General features: G+C 50.1%; 4 protein-coding genes across 6 annotated transcripts; 2 read left to right on the forward strand and 2 right to left on the reverse strand.

The window, feature by feature from the left end:
• Positions 1-2,313: 2,313 nt before the first annotated feature.
• LOC112893485 (probable cysteine desulfurase) lies at positions 2,314-4,524 on the forward strand. Its single transcript, XM_025960850.1, has 3 exons — positions 2,314-2,665; positions 2,769-3,937; positions 4,042-4,524. The coding sequence occupies exons 1-3, from the start codon at positions 2,314-2,316 to the stop codon at positions 4,426-4,428; spliced, it is 1,908 nt and encodes a 635-aa protein (XP_025816635.1). The 3' UTR covers positions 4,429-4,524.
• A 353-nt stretch (positions 4,525-4,877) lies between these two features.
• Positions 4,878-5,477, forward strand: LOC112893487. The gene has a single exon (XM_025960852.1). It carries the CDS (start codon positions 4,949-4,951, stop codon positions 5,240-5,242), a length of 294 nt encoding a protein of 97 aa, XP_025816637.1. The 5' UTR covers positions 4,878-4,948; the 3' UTR covers positions 5,243-5,477.
• Positions 5,478-5,716: 239 nt separating this feature from the next.
• On the reverse strand, positions 5,717-10,641 carry LOC112893486 (serine/threonine protein kinase OSK1-like). The gene is made up of 11 exons (XM_025960851.1): positions 10,485-10,641; positions 9,803-9,984; positions 9,111-9,295; positions 8,740-8,922; positions 8,498-8,629; positions 8,211-8,396; positions 7,469-7,558; positions 7,301-7,384; positions 7,021-7,158; positions 6,716-6,931; positions 5,717-6,182 (listed from the first exon to the last, which is right to left on the reverse strand). The coding sequence occupies exons 2-11, from the start codon at positions 9,975-9,977 to the stop codon at positions 6,069-6,071; spliced, it is 1,503 nt and encodes a 500-aa protein (XP_025816636.1). The 5' UTR covers positions 9,978-9,984; positions 10,485-10,641; the 3' UTR covers positions 5,717-6,068.
• A 1,013-nt stretch (positions 10,642-11,654) lies between these two features.
• Positions 11,655-16,048, reverse strand: LOC112895840. Of its 3 annotated transcripts, XR_003229287.1 has the most exons (4): positions 15,904-16,048; positions 14,657-15,814; positions 12,182-14,515; positions 11,655-12,108 (listed from the first exon to the last, which is right to left on the reverse strand). XR_003229287.1 is itself a non-coding variant. In XM_025963839.1 (2 exons), exons 1-2 carry the CDS (start codon positions 15,909-15,911, stop codon positions 15,217-15,219), a joined length of 606 nt encoding a protein of 201 aa, XP_025819624.1. In that variant the 5' UTR covers positions 15,912-16,048; the 3' UTR covers positions 11,655-15,216. The 3 variants fall into 3 exon arrangements, 1 of the variants encoding a protein (XP_025819624.1); XR_003229286.1 differs by having other exon boundaries at positions 11,655-14,515; XM_025963839.1 differs by having other exon boundaries at positions 11,655-15,814.
• Positions 16,049-17,095: the final 1,047 nt, after the last annotated feature.

Here is a 17,095-nt window from a genome sequence, read left to right on the forward strand (position 1 = left end):
AGGTCGTTGGGAGCAGCCTGCGATCAGCCAAGCCAGGCACCGTGAAATCCAACACAAAAATAACCATGGAGTCGATCGAGAAACACCAGGGGAAACCATGGGTCCTGTTCCAAACTATGCAGCCATCTGATGATGAGCAGATACGCGCAGAGGCTACTGGCCGTCAGAGACGCGCTCTCGCTTTCGGCGATCCCTGTCGCTCCGGATAATCATAAAACTGAGCTGCGAGTTTTTCTCAACTTGTGAACGGCTCGAATGTGGACAAAATGCTTTTCCGTGAAACCCATTTCACGTGGAAACTAGGAAAGAATCATTGACCGTAGCCACACGGTATTCAGATTTTCCGACGGGCCCACGTACACGCGAAGGTTCTTCTCGCACTGGACGCATCCGGATTCTGGCAACACCTGCCTTCCCGCGAAACTCCACGTACTCGTGGATTGGGATAAGTTCCTCCTATTTGCTCCTAGCTGTCTTGCTCAAATATTTCAGATGGTCTGTTTCTTGGTTGCACATATGGTTCTCCTGCATTTCCATGGACGGCGAGTTCCAGCCGATGTTTCGGACTTGCGGTACAGGCACGGCGAGAAGAAAATCTCTGTGCACCGATAGCTCAGCGCAGTAGTATTCTGGCTTTTGCAAGTTGCAACGTAGCTTCACAGGCATGCAGATCTTTTGCCAAGAATCGATCGTGCCCAGTGCGTGCAGAGCCTTTGAGGGTATTGGCGAGGAACATGGCAAAGACACTTTGAAGACTGTGGATTCTGGTGGCGAGAGTGATAGTGAAAATGAACCGTGAGCCGAAATTATCTTGAAGGGCGAAATGGATCATGCTGCATCTCTCCAGTTGTGTATGAAGACAGCCATATGCCAGCAGCACCAAAAGATCCAAAAAGGTCAATTTAACTGTTAGAATAGAATGAGATATTGCAGTGCCACGGGCTGCGCTTATATGCTTTTGAGTCCTTTTTCTTTTAAGACGATGTTTGTTTCCTCCTCAGATTATATAATCTAGATTACGGTCCAAAGACAATTAGGTAAAAGGCCACCCTGGACCGCCTAAATGATCTGAAATAAGCTACCATTTTTGTGGTCCACAATGTACATTACAATGTTGTCCCTGTGCCGTAAGCTAAATTATATTATCTACTATATGGGGCAAACAAATAGGACCTAAGTACATGAGGTTGTTTCTTAGAATAAGTCTGTTTCTGGCACCAAAATTTTGTCTAAGTTTAAACCCCCATCTATAAAATTGTCTTAATACGAATACTGTTTAGTTTTGACCCTCCTATCCCATTTTACTGTTTTTTCAGGCGACGTGCAAGCGGGGTTCCCTCCAAACTGTTTATTTTACTGTTTTTGCTACGCTAGCCATGACTTAGGTTGATTTGGAGGGGAAAACATTGCCATGTCACCTGAAAAACATCAAAATGCGTTTGGATGGCATGATTGGACGGTTGGTAGTTGAGGTATCATATGTGGATAGTACTGAATTTTGGGATTAAAATTAGACAAATGGAAGAGTTTGTGGGAAAAATGGACCAATTTTGTTCAGGGTACAGGTCCAGGTCCTTGCCCCCTTGCGTATAAGACGAGCCGGATGTGTTCTTTGGGCAGGCCGAGTTCATGATGCCTGACGGGCCTTCAACTCCGTGTTTCCTTTGGGCAGGCCGAGTTCAGCTTCCTGATGGGCCGACCCTTGCGTATCTGTTCCGCGCGTAGCAGAGAATGAGCCGGTTCCCGCTGCAAATGCAAAACCGCCGGCGCCGGCGCCGGATGCCGGAATGACACGTTCCCTTCGCTCTGATTGGTTGAGTGACGCGGCGGGGCCTCCACGCTCCAGCCCGCCGCCGCGTCGCTGAGATCGAACCAGATCCAGGGGCCATCCCGGCGCCGAGCCCACCGAACCCATACGTCCCCACCGTTTCGCCCGCTCACCCGTGGGCGTCCTGCGCGTCCCTTGCCAAAGTTTCGTTCGCCGGCAACCACGACCACGAGCGACACCGATCGCGCGTGTAGAAAGCACTGCATCCGGCGGTCTGCGGTATTGCCGGCCTGCCCCTTGGTACGTGACCTGACCCGTCTCCCACGGCACGGCAGGCAGCTTCTTCCCCACACAGACAGATCACAGGACACAGGAAAAATGTTGGGCTGGGCTGGCTCTGCAGGATGAGCAGCTAGCCGTAGCTCCCTATATATGCTTGCCCCAACGATCGTCAGATCATCTCTCGTCTTCCCATTCGATTGGATCACTGACTACCAGTTCAGTACTCGGTTGAATATACCATCAGCTTGGATTGCCCATTTGCCATGCCGCTTCTCGTGCAGCGCGCGCAGCCCGTTTCTGCTGGCACCGCCGCGTGTGGTTGCGCTGCACCTCCTAGTCCTGCAGCAGCAGAAGAAGAACGTGCCGATGGCATCCTGTTCGATGATCTCGTGCTCGGTGGCGGCGACGCCGACGTCAAGAATGAGGCCGACGCCGACGGCGAGGACGCCTCGGCCGAGAAGCTCGAGTGGCTGAGGTCGCAGATCATCGGGGCTGAAGCGGAGTTCGCGTCGCCGTTCGGGAATCGCCGCATCACGTACGCCGACCACACGGCATCCGGCCGCTGCCTGCGCTTCGCCGAGGAGTTCGTGCTGCAGAACGTTCTCCCCTACTATGGTGCGTACACGTATCGTACGGTGCCCAATTTTTATTTTCTTCAAGAAAAAACTTCACTTGGGGCTTACACGTATGCGGGCGGCGATTGGATGGTGGAGCGCAGGGAACACGCACACGACGGACAGCTACGTGGGCCTGCACACGAGCAAGCTCGCCGGGGACGCGGCGCGGTACGTGAAGCGCAGCCTGGGCGCCGGGCCGCGGGACATGCTGCTCTTCTGCGGCACGGGCTGCACGGCCGCCATCAAGCGCCTGCAGGAGGTGACGGGGATGGCCGTGCCGTCCACGCTGCGCGCCGCGGCGCTGGCCGCGCTGCCGCCGTCCGACCGCTGGGTGGTCTTCCTGGGGCCCTACGAGCACCACTCCAACCTGCTCACCTGGCGCGAGAGCCTCGCCGAGGTGGTGGAGATCGGCCTCCGCCCGGACGACGGCCTCCTGGACCTGGCCGCGCTGGAGGCGGCGCTGGCGGCGCGCGCGCCGTCGGGGCGGCCCATGCTGGGCGCCTTCTCGGCGTGCAGCAACGTCAACGGCCTGCGCACCGACACCCGCGCCGTGGCGCGCCTGCTGCGCCGGCACGGCGCCTACGCCTGCTTCGACTTCGCGTGCAGCGCGCCCTACGTGCGCATCGACATGCGCTCCGGCGACGACGACGGCTACGACGCCGTGTTCCTGAGCCCGCACAAGTTCCTCGGCGGGCCCGGCAGCCCGGGCGTGCTGGCCATGGCGTCGCGGCTGTACCGCCTCCGCCGCACCGCGCCGTCCACCAGCGGCGGGGGCACCGTGCTCTACGTCAGCGCCTACGGCGACGCGGTGTACAGCGGTGACGCCGAGGAGCGCGAGGACGCGGGCACGCCGGCCATCATCCAGAAGGTCCGCGCCGCGCTGGCGTTCCGGGTGAAGGAGTGGGTCGGGGAGGCGTGCATCGAGGCGCACGAGGCCCGCATGCTGGCCCTGGCCCTCCGCCGCGTCCGCGCGGCCGCCAACCCCAACCTGCGCCTACTGCTCGGCGCCGACCCCGCGAGCGCGCCCCGGCTCCCGGTGCTCTCTTTCGTCGTGTACTCCCCATACGGCGAGGCCGAGCTCGAGGGCGGGGGCACGGAACAGACGCCGGCGACGAGGCTGCAGCTGCACTGCCGGTTCGTGACGAAGCTGCTGAACGACCTGTTCGGCTTGCAGGCGCGGGCGGGGTGCGCCTGCGCGGGGCCCTACGGCCACCGGCTCCTCGGCATCAGCCCGGCGCGCGCCAAAGCCATCAGATCCGCCGTCGAGCAGGTAAACGATCAAACGCCGAGCGATTCCTCCGGCGATCACTTATTATTTTTCATGGATCGGCTGGAGCTTGACGATGAGTTCGATACCGGCCGGACGTGGTGCAGGGCTACCACGGGGTGCGGCCCGGGTGGACGCGGGTCAGCCTCGCCTACTACACGTCGATGGAGGAGGCCGAGTTCGTGCTGGACGCCGTCGACTTCGTGGCCAGCTTCGGCCACCGGTTCCTGCCGCTGTACAGCTTCGACTGGAAAACTGGAGACTGGCGCTACGACCCCAGCTGCGCCCGTGGGCTCGTGCCGAACGACGTCGGCGTCGGCTCCGCAGCTGCTCCCAGTGGAGGAGTCAAAGGCGACCACGGCTACCAGAGCTACATGGCATGTGCTCGCCGCCTGGCCGACTCCTTGGCGGCCACTTGCAGTGGCCTCGGTAGCGCGCGTGCTAGACGTATTCCCAAGGGCGTCGACCCACAGTTAGTCTATTTCGTCGTGTGAGTCACTTGTCCATTCCTTTCTTCAGACTCCGTTCCTACTTAACAACCGAGTACGGTGATAGAACCACTGGATGATAATCTCAGCTGAACTTTGACCTGACCTGAGTCAATTAGCAGGATTTACAGCCATTAAGAGTATCTCCTATTATTGTGCCGATGAGTGTGTCTCGCTAAACGTGTAAGTTTAGCATTGGTTCGGACTCGTAAGGCATGTACAGTGATGCTTAGACATGAATGCTTAAAGAGAGATAATATATTGTAGCATCATTAAGCACCGGTATAAAAGTTAATCTCCACTACGGAGACGGATATAGCCCGTGGGACATTGCTCTGGCAGATCAGAGAAGAGAACAGCCAGAAACTTAATGGGCCGGGCCGTACCACATGGCCACGTTTCGTCAAGCCCGCCGCCCCCGCTGATTGACACACTGTGTGCCACGCTACCACCTGCAGGCTGCAGCCGCGCGTCGCGGTCTACGCATTCTGGACTCCCCTCCGCCTCCTGACGACTGCATCCGAAGATGGCCGGAGCCAGATCCGCGGCCCTGCTCGCGCTGCTCCTCTTGGTCTCCGCGGGGGCGTTCTCGGCGGCCGCCGCCGCCGCCGGGGCGCGCAAGGGCGGGTCGGGCCGCGGCGGCCTGCCGCCCTGCCGGGATCTGGCGACGCGGGGCGAGTGCACGGCGCGCAGCGGGTGCCGGTGGTGCCGCAGCGAGGCGCTCGACGACATGTGCTTCGGGGCCACCGAGGCGTGGCGCCTCCCGCGCCAGGTCTTCTCCTGCGACCCGCCCTCCGGCGCCGCGAATGCCCGGAAGTAACGCCGCCGCCGCGGAAGCTCTGGCTTCGGGATCGCTCCATCTGACCTTTGCTGTTGCCGGGCTTTGGCTGTTTTCTTTTCTGGATCGGAGATTTACGATAGCGTGTTTACTGCTGATGTATGATTGTATTGGCCTTGTGCATTATACTGTAAAATCTGGTCGAAATCCGATCTGAGCGTGGCAAATGACACTGTTGATTCTAAAAATGCACGACCTGTCATTTGGATGATTTGCCTGCGAAGCTGTTATGAGTACCGCCGGTATTGCAACGGCAAGCGAACTATGCTGATGAACGGACACAATTGTAACATTCTGGTGCTATGATTTCAGCCAATTTGCGGCGAGACTGAGGCCAATTTGACACAGTTGTAATTGCTTTGTGTGCCAAATAACTTCTCCAATCAATTAATGCCAAAGCGACCAGGCATGTAACTTTTTTTAAAAAAAAATCCACAAACAACGGTAAACAATGTCTTCAAATATCATCTCATGTGGCCTGTAAGCAGCTCAGCTTTCAATAAACCATTGTAATAGCTGAAATTATTCATGTAGATAGACATTTTGCCAGCGAAAGCACTTATCACTAGTTCACTGTATATCCTAGTGCCTTCACTGGCAGCCGGCCAGCCGTAAAGAACCAGAGGCATCTTGCCCCACAAAGTCTAGCTCAGAGGATAGCCGGGCACAACAGCTTCGCATGTCTACAATCTACATACTCCAGAAATTCAATCTACTGGAGAGATTACTATTTACAGCTTTGTGAGTGATTTGACATTCCTCTAGTGAAACGCAAGGAATGCAATTGATGGAAGGCAAACACCGGGAATCAAAGAACTCTCAGCTGAGCTAGAAAGGCCGCACACAAGTCCAGAAAGAGGAGTTGTGGTCCACTGACTCTTTGCAAGTCGAGGAGGTATTTCTCGTCTCTTGTTTTGTAAAGCTGCACCAAAAGGCAACAGATCAGAAAGAAGAAAATCGTATAGGATTCGTGATTGTGAGAGGCTGCATCAAATGTAGGTGTATGGGCATCGCCAGAGTGTGAAACAGAAGTAGTAAACATATGGGAACAAGTGTATTATGCATTATACATAATCATAAATTCAATCAGATGGAGGCAGACATTTCTTGGTTCTTTATTGGAGCAAACCTAAGAAAGACAGTGCATCGGATATGAATACAAGTTCAATTTTCCACTGCTGCACAAGGTTTGTAAATCTGTCCCACACTTTAAATAAAGGAATATCTCCACATGTTAACAGCTGAAATTCTGTACATCCAAGGATGTAGAAATGCAGGGGATCACAAGTGGAGAATCAGATTTGCAGTCTAAAATAAGATCTACAAAGATCCCAGTGTTTGACCCAATGGTATTAAAAGACAGGAGGTTGTAAATCAAGCACCAGAAGGCCATACTTCTATAATACATAAATATTTGTTATACTGGAAGCAGCATAGAAAAGATGAAAAAAATACCTGAATTTCAAACTTGATTAAATTTAACCTCTCACTCAGGCCATCAGTTCCAATGGGCTCCGCACTGAAGTTATGATTGTTATGAATTTGATGACCAGGAAAGCCAGGATTCCATCTGCACTTCATATTATAGTGACCAATCTTTTTCCAGTAAACATTCAATTCTTGCAGAGCTTTCAGCACTTCAGTCATTATTTCTCTGGGATGTGCTCGTGACTGAAGAAAACAGAGAAATGTTTAATGGAGGGGGTTTGAAAGAAGCACGAGAACAACAAAACAATGGAGGAAACATGGAATTAGATTACCTGAAGCCCAAGAGCCCATTTCCTCTCAGCTGGAAAATGCTGTCTCAAGCCAACTGGTGAGTCCATAAATATTTGCTGTCGATTCCCACGTGCTGAACTTGGTGTTTCATATGATGCTATATTTGAGAATGAGGAGTCCTATGTGCCAAGAAATCAAAACAGAAAATTAGTATGGATTCAAATTACCACAGCAAATAATACGTGAGCTGGAACATGCATTACTCAACAAAGGAAGCTGAAGTATCGAGGAATACAAAAATAACATGATTCAGTCACTCACCATAACTTCTTGACATTCAGCTCCAAGATAGCCACTGGTTGTACGGAGCCTATTGTCCAACAATAAATAATATGCAACAGTTGCCTGTACATATAACAAGCAATCCAGTCATGATCACTACAGCAGTAAAAGATGTATAAAGACAACAAAGTGCAAAAGGAACAATACCTCATTTTGCAGTCTATTTTGGATTGATTCCACCAACAGATTCTTGTCATAGCCCATACCTATAACCTCACGGAGAGTTTCCTCATCAATCTACAAAATTGGGAGCAAATTCAACCATTAACTTAAGTAAACTATGTGACCAGAAGGAAAACCCATGCTCCCACGATGCAGGCTCAAGACTGCAAAAGCTGATCATGTTCACACAAGACACAGTTTTCTGTAAAAGGTGGTATGGCAATATTTTGAATACTACATACATTTTAATGTAAAAGAATATTATAGAAACATAATGAGGACGAAATACTTAGATCAGATAGAAGATACTGACACAGCAGCAGCAAAATAATGGTAAAAGGACACAGGGGAGCACTGGATGTTTTCAGACGAAGCAGGGATCTTTTTTGACAGACATGTAGAGCGTAGACAGAGAGTGGGATATTTCTGGTTCAACATTCTTGCTTGCTGAAAATGTACTCATCATATAGAGTGGTGCTAGAACCTAAAAGATATACTATTTAACGACCCCAATTCAATGACATCGCCATATGTGCCCATTTGCTGCGGTGGAACATGGCAGTGCATTAGGGGTTAGCGTTCTGATAACAGAGGGAGAAGTATCTAGCACATCTAGCACCCAAATAAACACATTTGGTAGCTTACACTAGCTGAGTTCATAGTATATCAATGCAAACTAATGCAGAGCAAACTACATCAATGCAAAGTGATGCAGAGCAAACCATACCTTTTTAACTTGTTGTGCACTATCTGGAGGAGGCACGGTCAAATAGCGTGGGAGATGAACTTTGAACCAATCATGTTCACGAATCTCACGAATGGTGATCCGCTTCATAGGATCAACAACCAGCATTCGTGGAATCAAATCTCTTGCTGCACCTGACAAATGGCTGGGAAGGGTATATATTCCACCCTAAAATGCAAGAGAAAAGGGGGGCATATAAATAAGCTTTAAATCAGCAGGAACAAGTAACATGTACGTTTATATGTAGAACACTGCAGACACTTGCTAACCTTTATTTTCTTAAAAAGGTTTGGTATGTTCTCGTCATCAAATGGCAGAGTACCACATAGAAGTGCATAAAGAATAACCCCACAGCTCCACACATCAACTTCAGGCCCAGCATATAATTTACCAGATATCACCTACAGAAAATAAAAGGATATTATACTACCTGATAATAAAGGGGATTCGAGATGCGACCATACTGATCTAATGGCTTCTATTTTATCTGCACCTCAGTATAGAAACTTACCTCAGGAGCAGCATAATTTGGGCTACCACAGCTTGTCTTGAGGAAATGACCATCCCGCATAACATTACTTAAACCAAAATCTGCTATCTTAACATTGCATTTCGAATCCAATAGGAGGTTTTCTGGCTTTAGATCACGATGCACCACCATGTTTCTATGGCAATATTCAACACCGGATATAATCTGTACCAAGAGGGGCAAGGAAAGAGTATACTACCACATACAAGCAGTCGAGAGGAATAACTCATGTGTTTTGATCTGCGGTATTCTAGTCAATCAATATTTATCATGGAATTGTAGCATATGTAAGCAAAACGAACAAATTGAATAGAAATTCGCCAATAAAGGGCTCGGGACCATTAGAAAATCACCTGTTGGAAGAAACGGCGAGCCTCTTCCTCCTGCAACCTACCTTTCTCAACAATGTAATCAAACAATTCCCCTGACTTAACATACTCCATAACAACGTAAATATCAGCCGGCGTGTCTATGACCTCATAGAGGCGAATGATATGTGGGTGCATAAATAACCTCAATATCTTAATCTCTCTTTTAACTGCAAAAAGGTAAAACATTCAGCAGTCCTGAGAGAATGCTAAAATAATTACCAAGCAGACTAGATAAGTAATAGCAAATATAGAAGATGAGTGAAAATCATTGGAATGGATGACTAGCTAAAGGTTGCAGTTAATTGTTAGTCTATGCCAATATTACAAAGAAATATGCAAATTTGTCCTTCAAAACAAACAGCAATAAAATGGTGGTGCCTTGTTCATATCAATTGCAATCATGTCCATATATGTAAGGATAGTAATGCCATATAGTACTACATGGTTCACTCAGTACGCCACATTCAAAATATGAGAAGTTCAATCACTATAGTAGCGGTGTACGAGCTTAACACAGAATACCAGTATACCAGATAATTGCCTACTCCTCAAAAAATTAATTAAGCTTTATGCAGGAAAACGGAATTGTCATGGAGAATTTTTGCATATTCGTAATACGAACACTATATTCAATCAGTAAGGTAGGGCAAGGCAAGTAACAACGAGACACCAACCTTTCTCTTCCATCTCCATGCCTCTGATTTTACGACGGTTGAGGATCTTAATTGCCACCTTGTGTCCAGTGCTTATATGTTCCGCAATTTTCACCTTCCCGAATGAGCCAATCCCCAGAGTCTTACCAATCCGGTAATTCCTCAATGGATTCCCATCCTTGCCAGCTCCCTCCATCTTCAGCCTAAATTCCAACCAAACCCAAATATGAGTAAGGAAACTCCAGGTAATCGCTGTGAAATTAACATGCACGTCGCACGCGGCACTATCAAAGTTCCCGAATCTATTTGAGCAGGTCAGATCCAGCTGATTCATCCATTGAAATTGCGCCCACACTTCCACTTAGCTGAAGCAAAATCACGGTCACGCCTAATTCGAAGGGGAAACCGAACATCTCCCCAGAAATTGACTCCACCTTTTTCCCACCGATTCACCTCTAGAGAACCCGATAGCCCCCAAACAACCAGGACGCGATCCCACTCGCGAGAGGGCACGGATCTGCGTGGTAGCTAGCTACCGAATCTCACTCGCTTCCCGACGAATAGAACGAGCGCCAATGCCCCGACACCCAGGCCAGGCGCTGATTCGCCGCTCCACGAGAAAGGCGCATCGCCGAATCCCCCAGACCAGGGGAGGAGTAGGAGGCGGAGAAAGGGGAGGGAGGCGGCGAGGCGGAGACCCTACCTGGCCGATGGAGGGGGAGCGGCGGCGGCGGCTCGTCGGGGAGGACCGCGCCGCGGAGATGCGGCGGGAGACGAGGGGTGGTGGGGCTGCGCCGCGATGCGTCGCTCACGGGTCGGGGCGGAGCCGCGGAGGGCGAGGGGGAGGTGGGGAGAGATTCGATTCCGGCAGCGGTGCCCAGGGCCGAAAGCGACCCCCCGCGACGCGAGGCCGCGGGCGGCGTCCGTGGCGCGCGGAGATGCGTGCGCCCGTGCGGCTCGCTTGGCTGCCGCGGTGGGGGCCGGACGGGGAATCGATCGATCTGTCGTTTTGCGGGGTTCGATGCGACGGCGCCGTGACCTTTTTCCTACGCGCAACCGTTGCGGGTGGCGGCACGTTCCAGTTACGATGGGGCCGGTTTCGTCGCGGTGCCCGCATCGTGCTGATGTGAAGCTACGAGCCTACGGTTAGAGGCCACGGACCCACGGTGCGAGCGCGCGACAATTTGTGGCATGTAAATCCGTCGTACGGGCACAGTACGGCGGACACCGTTAGCGACAGCAATTCCAATGTGGTGAATCCTCTACCTTTCGCCGTGGTGCTTGCATCTCTTCATTTTGTTGCAAGTGGTCACGCTCTACTTGGTTTTTCCGCACATACTTAATTGATTGAACCCGCTTTCATTAACTAAAACAGCTAATGTAGACTTTATCGAAGTTAGATACATCCAAGAGAATCTTGATCTTTTGGAGATCTCACAAATAGATCGTTAAATATTGTCGCATTGAGTTTTGCTATTTGGGAAATGAGTATCGCCGCCACCGGATGATGGATAAGTCTAATCAAAGCACTTGGACAAAAACTTGACTCGTCTAGCTTGTCCTTAGCGGTTTTACATTTGCTGAATTAGATAAAATTGGTTAAGCATATGCGCATTTGAGTGGACATTGATTCTAAAATGGTTTAAAAGGGGATTTCAAACTCCAAATGGCATATGAGGTGGTTTTTGTACCTTTTTTCTCTCAAAATCAAAGGCTTTCAGGGTTATCTGCCTCTAACAACCGGAGGGGGAAAAGGTTTCAAGTGCACGATAGTGCCCTAACTGAAGCAAAAAATTATCCAAAATGTAGATGGAAAGAGCATGAAAGCATCTACATCTACGTAAATTATGTAGTTGGCGTTGGACAAAGATTCTTTTTTTTTTTGCGAGGAGAAGAGAGTTTTATTCATTGCTCAGAAAGTTGATTAGAATCTCGAGCAATAAGCTGCTCAACACACACCGGGGCTGCGAAACGCCACACTGCAGAGTGCTTCGTTCGCTTTGCCAATTGCGCGAGCTCATGTGCGACACCGTTGCTCTCTCTTCTCGAATGGGTAACTTCCCATGCCGGGAGTCTGTCGCCAGCTTCCATTGCCTCCTCCGGTACGAACTTCAGCTGTGATCGACGAACACCCCTCTTCGCTAGTACCGCTGCAATGCATGGTCCGTTGATGGCACCACTCCGAAGCCAGACACAGACCTTCCTTGCAGGCTAGCGCCTCCATTTCCTCTGCATCCCGCCCACTTCCCATGTAGAGCCATGCGGTCAACATGACAGTTCCCGAGTTGTCCCGAATAATGATGCCCAAGCCTCCTTCACCTGTACCACTGTCAAAGGCGCCATCAGCATTAATCTTTGTCCACCCCTATCAGGTGGCCTTCATTTCTCCAGGATCCTCACCTTCTTATGTCGGACCATTACCAAAGTGTTGGCTTTTTCCTTTGCTATCCAACACAGAACGTTGCTGTCGGATAGCACACAACTCTCCCCAATACTTGAGCAGAAACCTGGTTGAACCCTCCACAGATAGCTAATCTGAATCGTGAACAATATTATTTCGCACTTGCCAGATCCTCCAAAAAAGCAACAGCACCTTTGCTCCTCCATCAACCCCCAGTCCGTCAATGAATGTTAGCAGGCCTTCAGTAGTAAGTGAGAGGAATTATTCCTCGTCCGGCAATATCCAGTGCTGCCTCATTGCTTCCCGGAGCGCATTCGCATGCACACATTGAACCAGAGCATGCGTGCCCGATTCAGTTTTCTTGCCACATATCACGCACTGATCAGACACCACAATATTTCGGTGACACTTATTATCTTGGGTAGCCAGCCCATTATTGATCACTTTCCATCCGAAAACCAGAATTTTATGAGGGATTGGCATGTTCCAAAAATTCTTCCAAATTGGCCTATGATCCTGGTTCAAAGAGCTAGACTGCCAGCCACCATTCTCTTCTTCCATAATTCTTCCTGCCAGCCTGTATGCGCTGCGAACTGAGAAGACACCTGTCTTCTCATAAAACCAGGCCATGAAGTCCTCCCCCAACTTTGAGGGTAGCCTGATGTTCATAATCTGTTGGGCGTCATGTGCATGGAAGAATTCATGCACCCTATCTGCTTGCCATTCCATCTTAGACTGGTCTATAAGCTGAGCAACCCATTTCAGGCGGCATGATCGCCTCTTTCCTGTAGGCTTCAACGACCAGCCCTTAGGAATCCATGGGTCGCGCCAAATGTGAATGGAATTCCCTGAACCAACTCGCCATATCACCCCTTTTTCCAGCAATTCCAGTCGCCTTCCAAGTGAGCGACTGATTTGTTGCAAATACCGTGTCTAGAAGATTGCCATTTGGGAAGTACTTTGCTTTCAGCACTCTTGCACATAAACTCTCCAGCCGGTCAACCAGCCTCCACGCCTGACGAGCCAGAAGCGCTTGATTGAAGAGCTTTAAATCACGGAAGCCAAAACCACCATCTCCCTTCGCTCTTGTATATTGCTGCCAGGGAGTCCAGTGAGTTTTTCGTTTTCCAGCACATTCACCCCACCAGAACCGCCTGATGCAACGTGACAGCGATTCATGGAGCGATGCCGGGAGCTGAAACATGATCATCACATAAACAGGGATGGCCTGAGCTACAGATTTATCAAAACATCCTTTCCTCCTGCAGACAGACATCTCTCATCCCACGCACTGCATCGTTTTGTTAGCCGATCCACAATTGACTGAAACCTGTCCGCCTTGAGACGTCCTCCCGGAGTTGGCAAGCCCAGATACTTCGCTTCGAAAGTCACTTTATTGACATTTAACTGGTTCTTGACGCGATCGATTATAGTAGGGTCCTGCTTCTCATTGAAAAGAATGGAGCATTTGTCAAAATTAATCAATTGACCATTAGCTTTGCGGTACCTCTCGAGCGCCACCTTCACCCTCACAGCTTGCTCCTCTTGAGCGCGGAAGAAGAGCAGACTATCATCTGCAAATAATAGGTGTGTAATTTCTGGAGCTCGACGGCATGCTCGCGGTCCTTGTATGGTTCTTTGCACTGATTCTTTATGCATAACTTTTGATAAACTATCAGCAACAAACAAGAATAAATAGGGCGATAAAGGATCACCTTGGCGTAATCCACGGGTGGGTTGGAAGGTGTCCGAAAGAACACCATTGAAGCGTATTGTATAACATACAGTGTTCACACATTCCATGATCCACTAAATCCATTTTCGATGAAAGCCCAATTTCTCCAAAACTTGTTGCAAATAATCCCAATCCACCCTATTATATGCCTTGGCCAAATCCAACTTGTACGCGCAAAAGTTACTCCTGTCTGAGTTATCCTGTTGTATAGCATGAATGCATTCAAAAGCTAACAAAGCATTATCAGTAACCAAACGTCCCGGAATAAAAAGCACTTTGATTTTCAGCAATGATCCCATCCAGCAAGGGTCTAAGTCTGTTCACCAAACATTTAGAAACTACCTTATAGATGACATTGCAAAGTCTAATGGGGTGATAGTCTTTCAAAGTCTCTGGATGTTGTAACCTTGGGATCAAAATTATAGCCGTGTCGTTCACACCTTCCGGCATTTTTCCTTCTTCAAAAAAGAGCTTCACTGCAGAGATGACATCCTCCTTTAGGCAACCCCGGTTCCTCTGAAAAAAACCGTGCCGGCAAACCATCCGGGCCGGGCGCCTTCAGAGGGCCAATTTGGAAGAGGGCATCCCCGATCTCCTTCTGCAAAAAAGGTTTACAGAGCTCATCATGGAAAACATCAGTAAAACAAGGTTCAAAAAGAGTCTGACACTTTCTGCGGTCTGACCTCAGGATCTTTTGCATAAAGGGTACTGAAATAGTTATTGACTAGCCCTGTCATACCTGTCTGATCCATAATCCATTCACCATTACTGTTTTTCAGCTTATGTATTCTGTTTTTTCGAGCTCTCCATGCCGCACGCTGGTGAAAAAAATTGGTATTGCGATCTCCTTCCTGCAATCATGAAACACGCGAACGTTGTAGCCATATAACTCTCATAGACCAATATGATCCAATTTGACGGTGTTGTGGCTTCTGAGCTGGCAATGCAATATGATGACATGATAATTGCAGCGGGTATTCAGATCGCTCAGGGTTCGGAATTCGGTACCAAGGTATATGGGTCCCGTTCTTGTGCTCATCAGTCCAAATCACGAACTGAATTACTGAATAAGAACGAATGGGGACTGCAAATCCTTGGCAGCCAATGCGTCCGTTGCAAGATGTACCGCAAAACGATGTGAGCTCGACAATTTCCAACAGTAGCAGACTTTAGAGTATTCACAAACAAATGTCCCCCAAAAACCAAACAAGTTTGTTTCATCAAAGTACTTTGGACGCAGCAATGCAAGGTGACACTGTACGCTACCCAACATCGACCAACAGCAGTCGTCGTCATCGATCAGTGGGTGAAGGTGTAGAAGACGGTGCCGACGTAGACGGCGAGAGCGGTGGTGACGAGCCCCACGAGCCCCGCGGCGGCCTTGGCGGCGGCGCGGTTGCTGGCGCAGCCCAGCGTGCCGAGCCGGATCTGCACGACCATCACCATGGACACCATCAGGAACACGCACCCGACCACGGACCCCACGGCGGATGCCAGCATCCCGAGTCGGAGCACGCGGGCGTCGATGTGGGCTCGTATCGCGTCGTGCGGGTCCTTGGAATTGATGAGGTTCAGCGCCAGCTTCAGGCCCTGCGCCACCAGGCTGGAGAAGAGGAAGGACGAGAAGGCCACCACCTCCAGCACCAGCAGGGACCGGGCCATCCCGGGCCCGGCGTCGCAGGACGGGTCGCCGGCGAGGCTCTGCAGCTGCCCCGGGGTCGCCAGGGAGAGGCCCACGAACACGGCCACCGTGAAGAGCGAGTTCACGTTCACCACGCCGTCCAGCGCCGTCACGTGCACGCTCGTAGTGTTCGCCGACAGCGCCGCCGGGAACTTCCACTCGTAACCGTGGTGGTGGTGGCCGCCGCCGCCATTGCCGTTGCTGTGCTCATCAGATCTGAGACAGAGACAACAAAATATTGAGTTCTTGATCCATGGCAAGGTTACGACATTTGGATGAGACACCGCGAGAGAGGGGAGACTTACTCATCCATGGAACGAGGGGATTGGATTGGATCGGCACCTCGCGGTTCTTGAAATGCGTATTTCGCAAATCGAGCTGCCGGACGGGAGAATGGGGAAGGGGAGCACAAGGTTTGGGGAAAAACTAGAAAACTTGGGGCGCGCTAGGTTGCGCTGGACGAGATCCTCTAAAGTCGGCAAAAACAACTTTCCTTTCCGGTCACGCATCTGATCCGTTGCTTTCCTATCCAACCGTCAGATGTTCCATATCCTGTCTCACGGACGGTGCCCCATTAAGCTTGCTGGGTCGGCCCAACGTCAGGGACCACGCGTACGTATATCTGCTAGTGGAAACTGTAAGTTTCCTAACGCGAATAATCGCTGCTTTGGCACCGGACTCACATTTTTGGCGCGAGCAGTGAACGTCGTGCGGCGGCGATCGCGGATCGACGAAGGCCGTGCGTCAGGCTCAGGTTTCTGCTTGTGCTCTCCATCCATCTGCAAACTGGTGCCAAAATATATTTGGATTGTGCTTGAACTGCTCCCGTGTCCATCTCTTTAGCTAGTACCCTGCATACTGTGCTTGTTCTGTTCTGATTGTTTTTCGTCCTCCCTTGTTGAATTGTGCTCGAACTGATCGATTGAATAAAGACCGGTATAGAAGTTTGAAGGAAACATCAACTCGCTTGCATCAAAATTAAATCTGCATACCGAAGATGGAAGAAAATAGGTGCGTAATGCCATGGTTGTTTCTTTTTATTTATTTGCATAGGGTATAGATTTGAGTCGTTCAATTCGCTGCCTAATATCATGCCATCTTTATTCTTTTTTCTTGTAGGGAAGGCTTGATTTCTAATCTTTTACCTCAAGTTGGCATGGAATTCAATACTATAGATGAGGCCGGGATGTTTTGGATTAGCTATGGGGGTCAAAAAGGCTTTAAGGTGAGAAAAATGTACACAAACAAAAGAAAGTCAGATGGGAAAGTTAGGTCCTGCAGATATGTTTGTGCAAATGAGGGGCATAGAAAGAAAGATAAAAGGGCTCATCTAACAAAGTGTCTAAGAGCTGGAACTAGAACTGATTGTCAGGTTCGCATGGGTCTTATAGACCGGGAGAAGGAAACTTATAAAGTTGCTGATTTGATTTTGGAACACAATCACATGCTTCAGTTGCCACAAACGTCGCACTTGATGGTGTCTCAAAGAAAAATTTC

Source organism: Panicum hallii, chromosome 5 (assembly GCF_002211085.1).
Source record: "Panicum hallii strain FIL2 chromosome 5, PHallii_v3.1, whole genome shotgun sequence".
Lineage (NCBI taxonomy): Eukaryota > Viridiplantae > Streptophyta > Magnoliopsida > Poales > Poaceae > Panicum > Panicum hallii.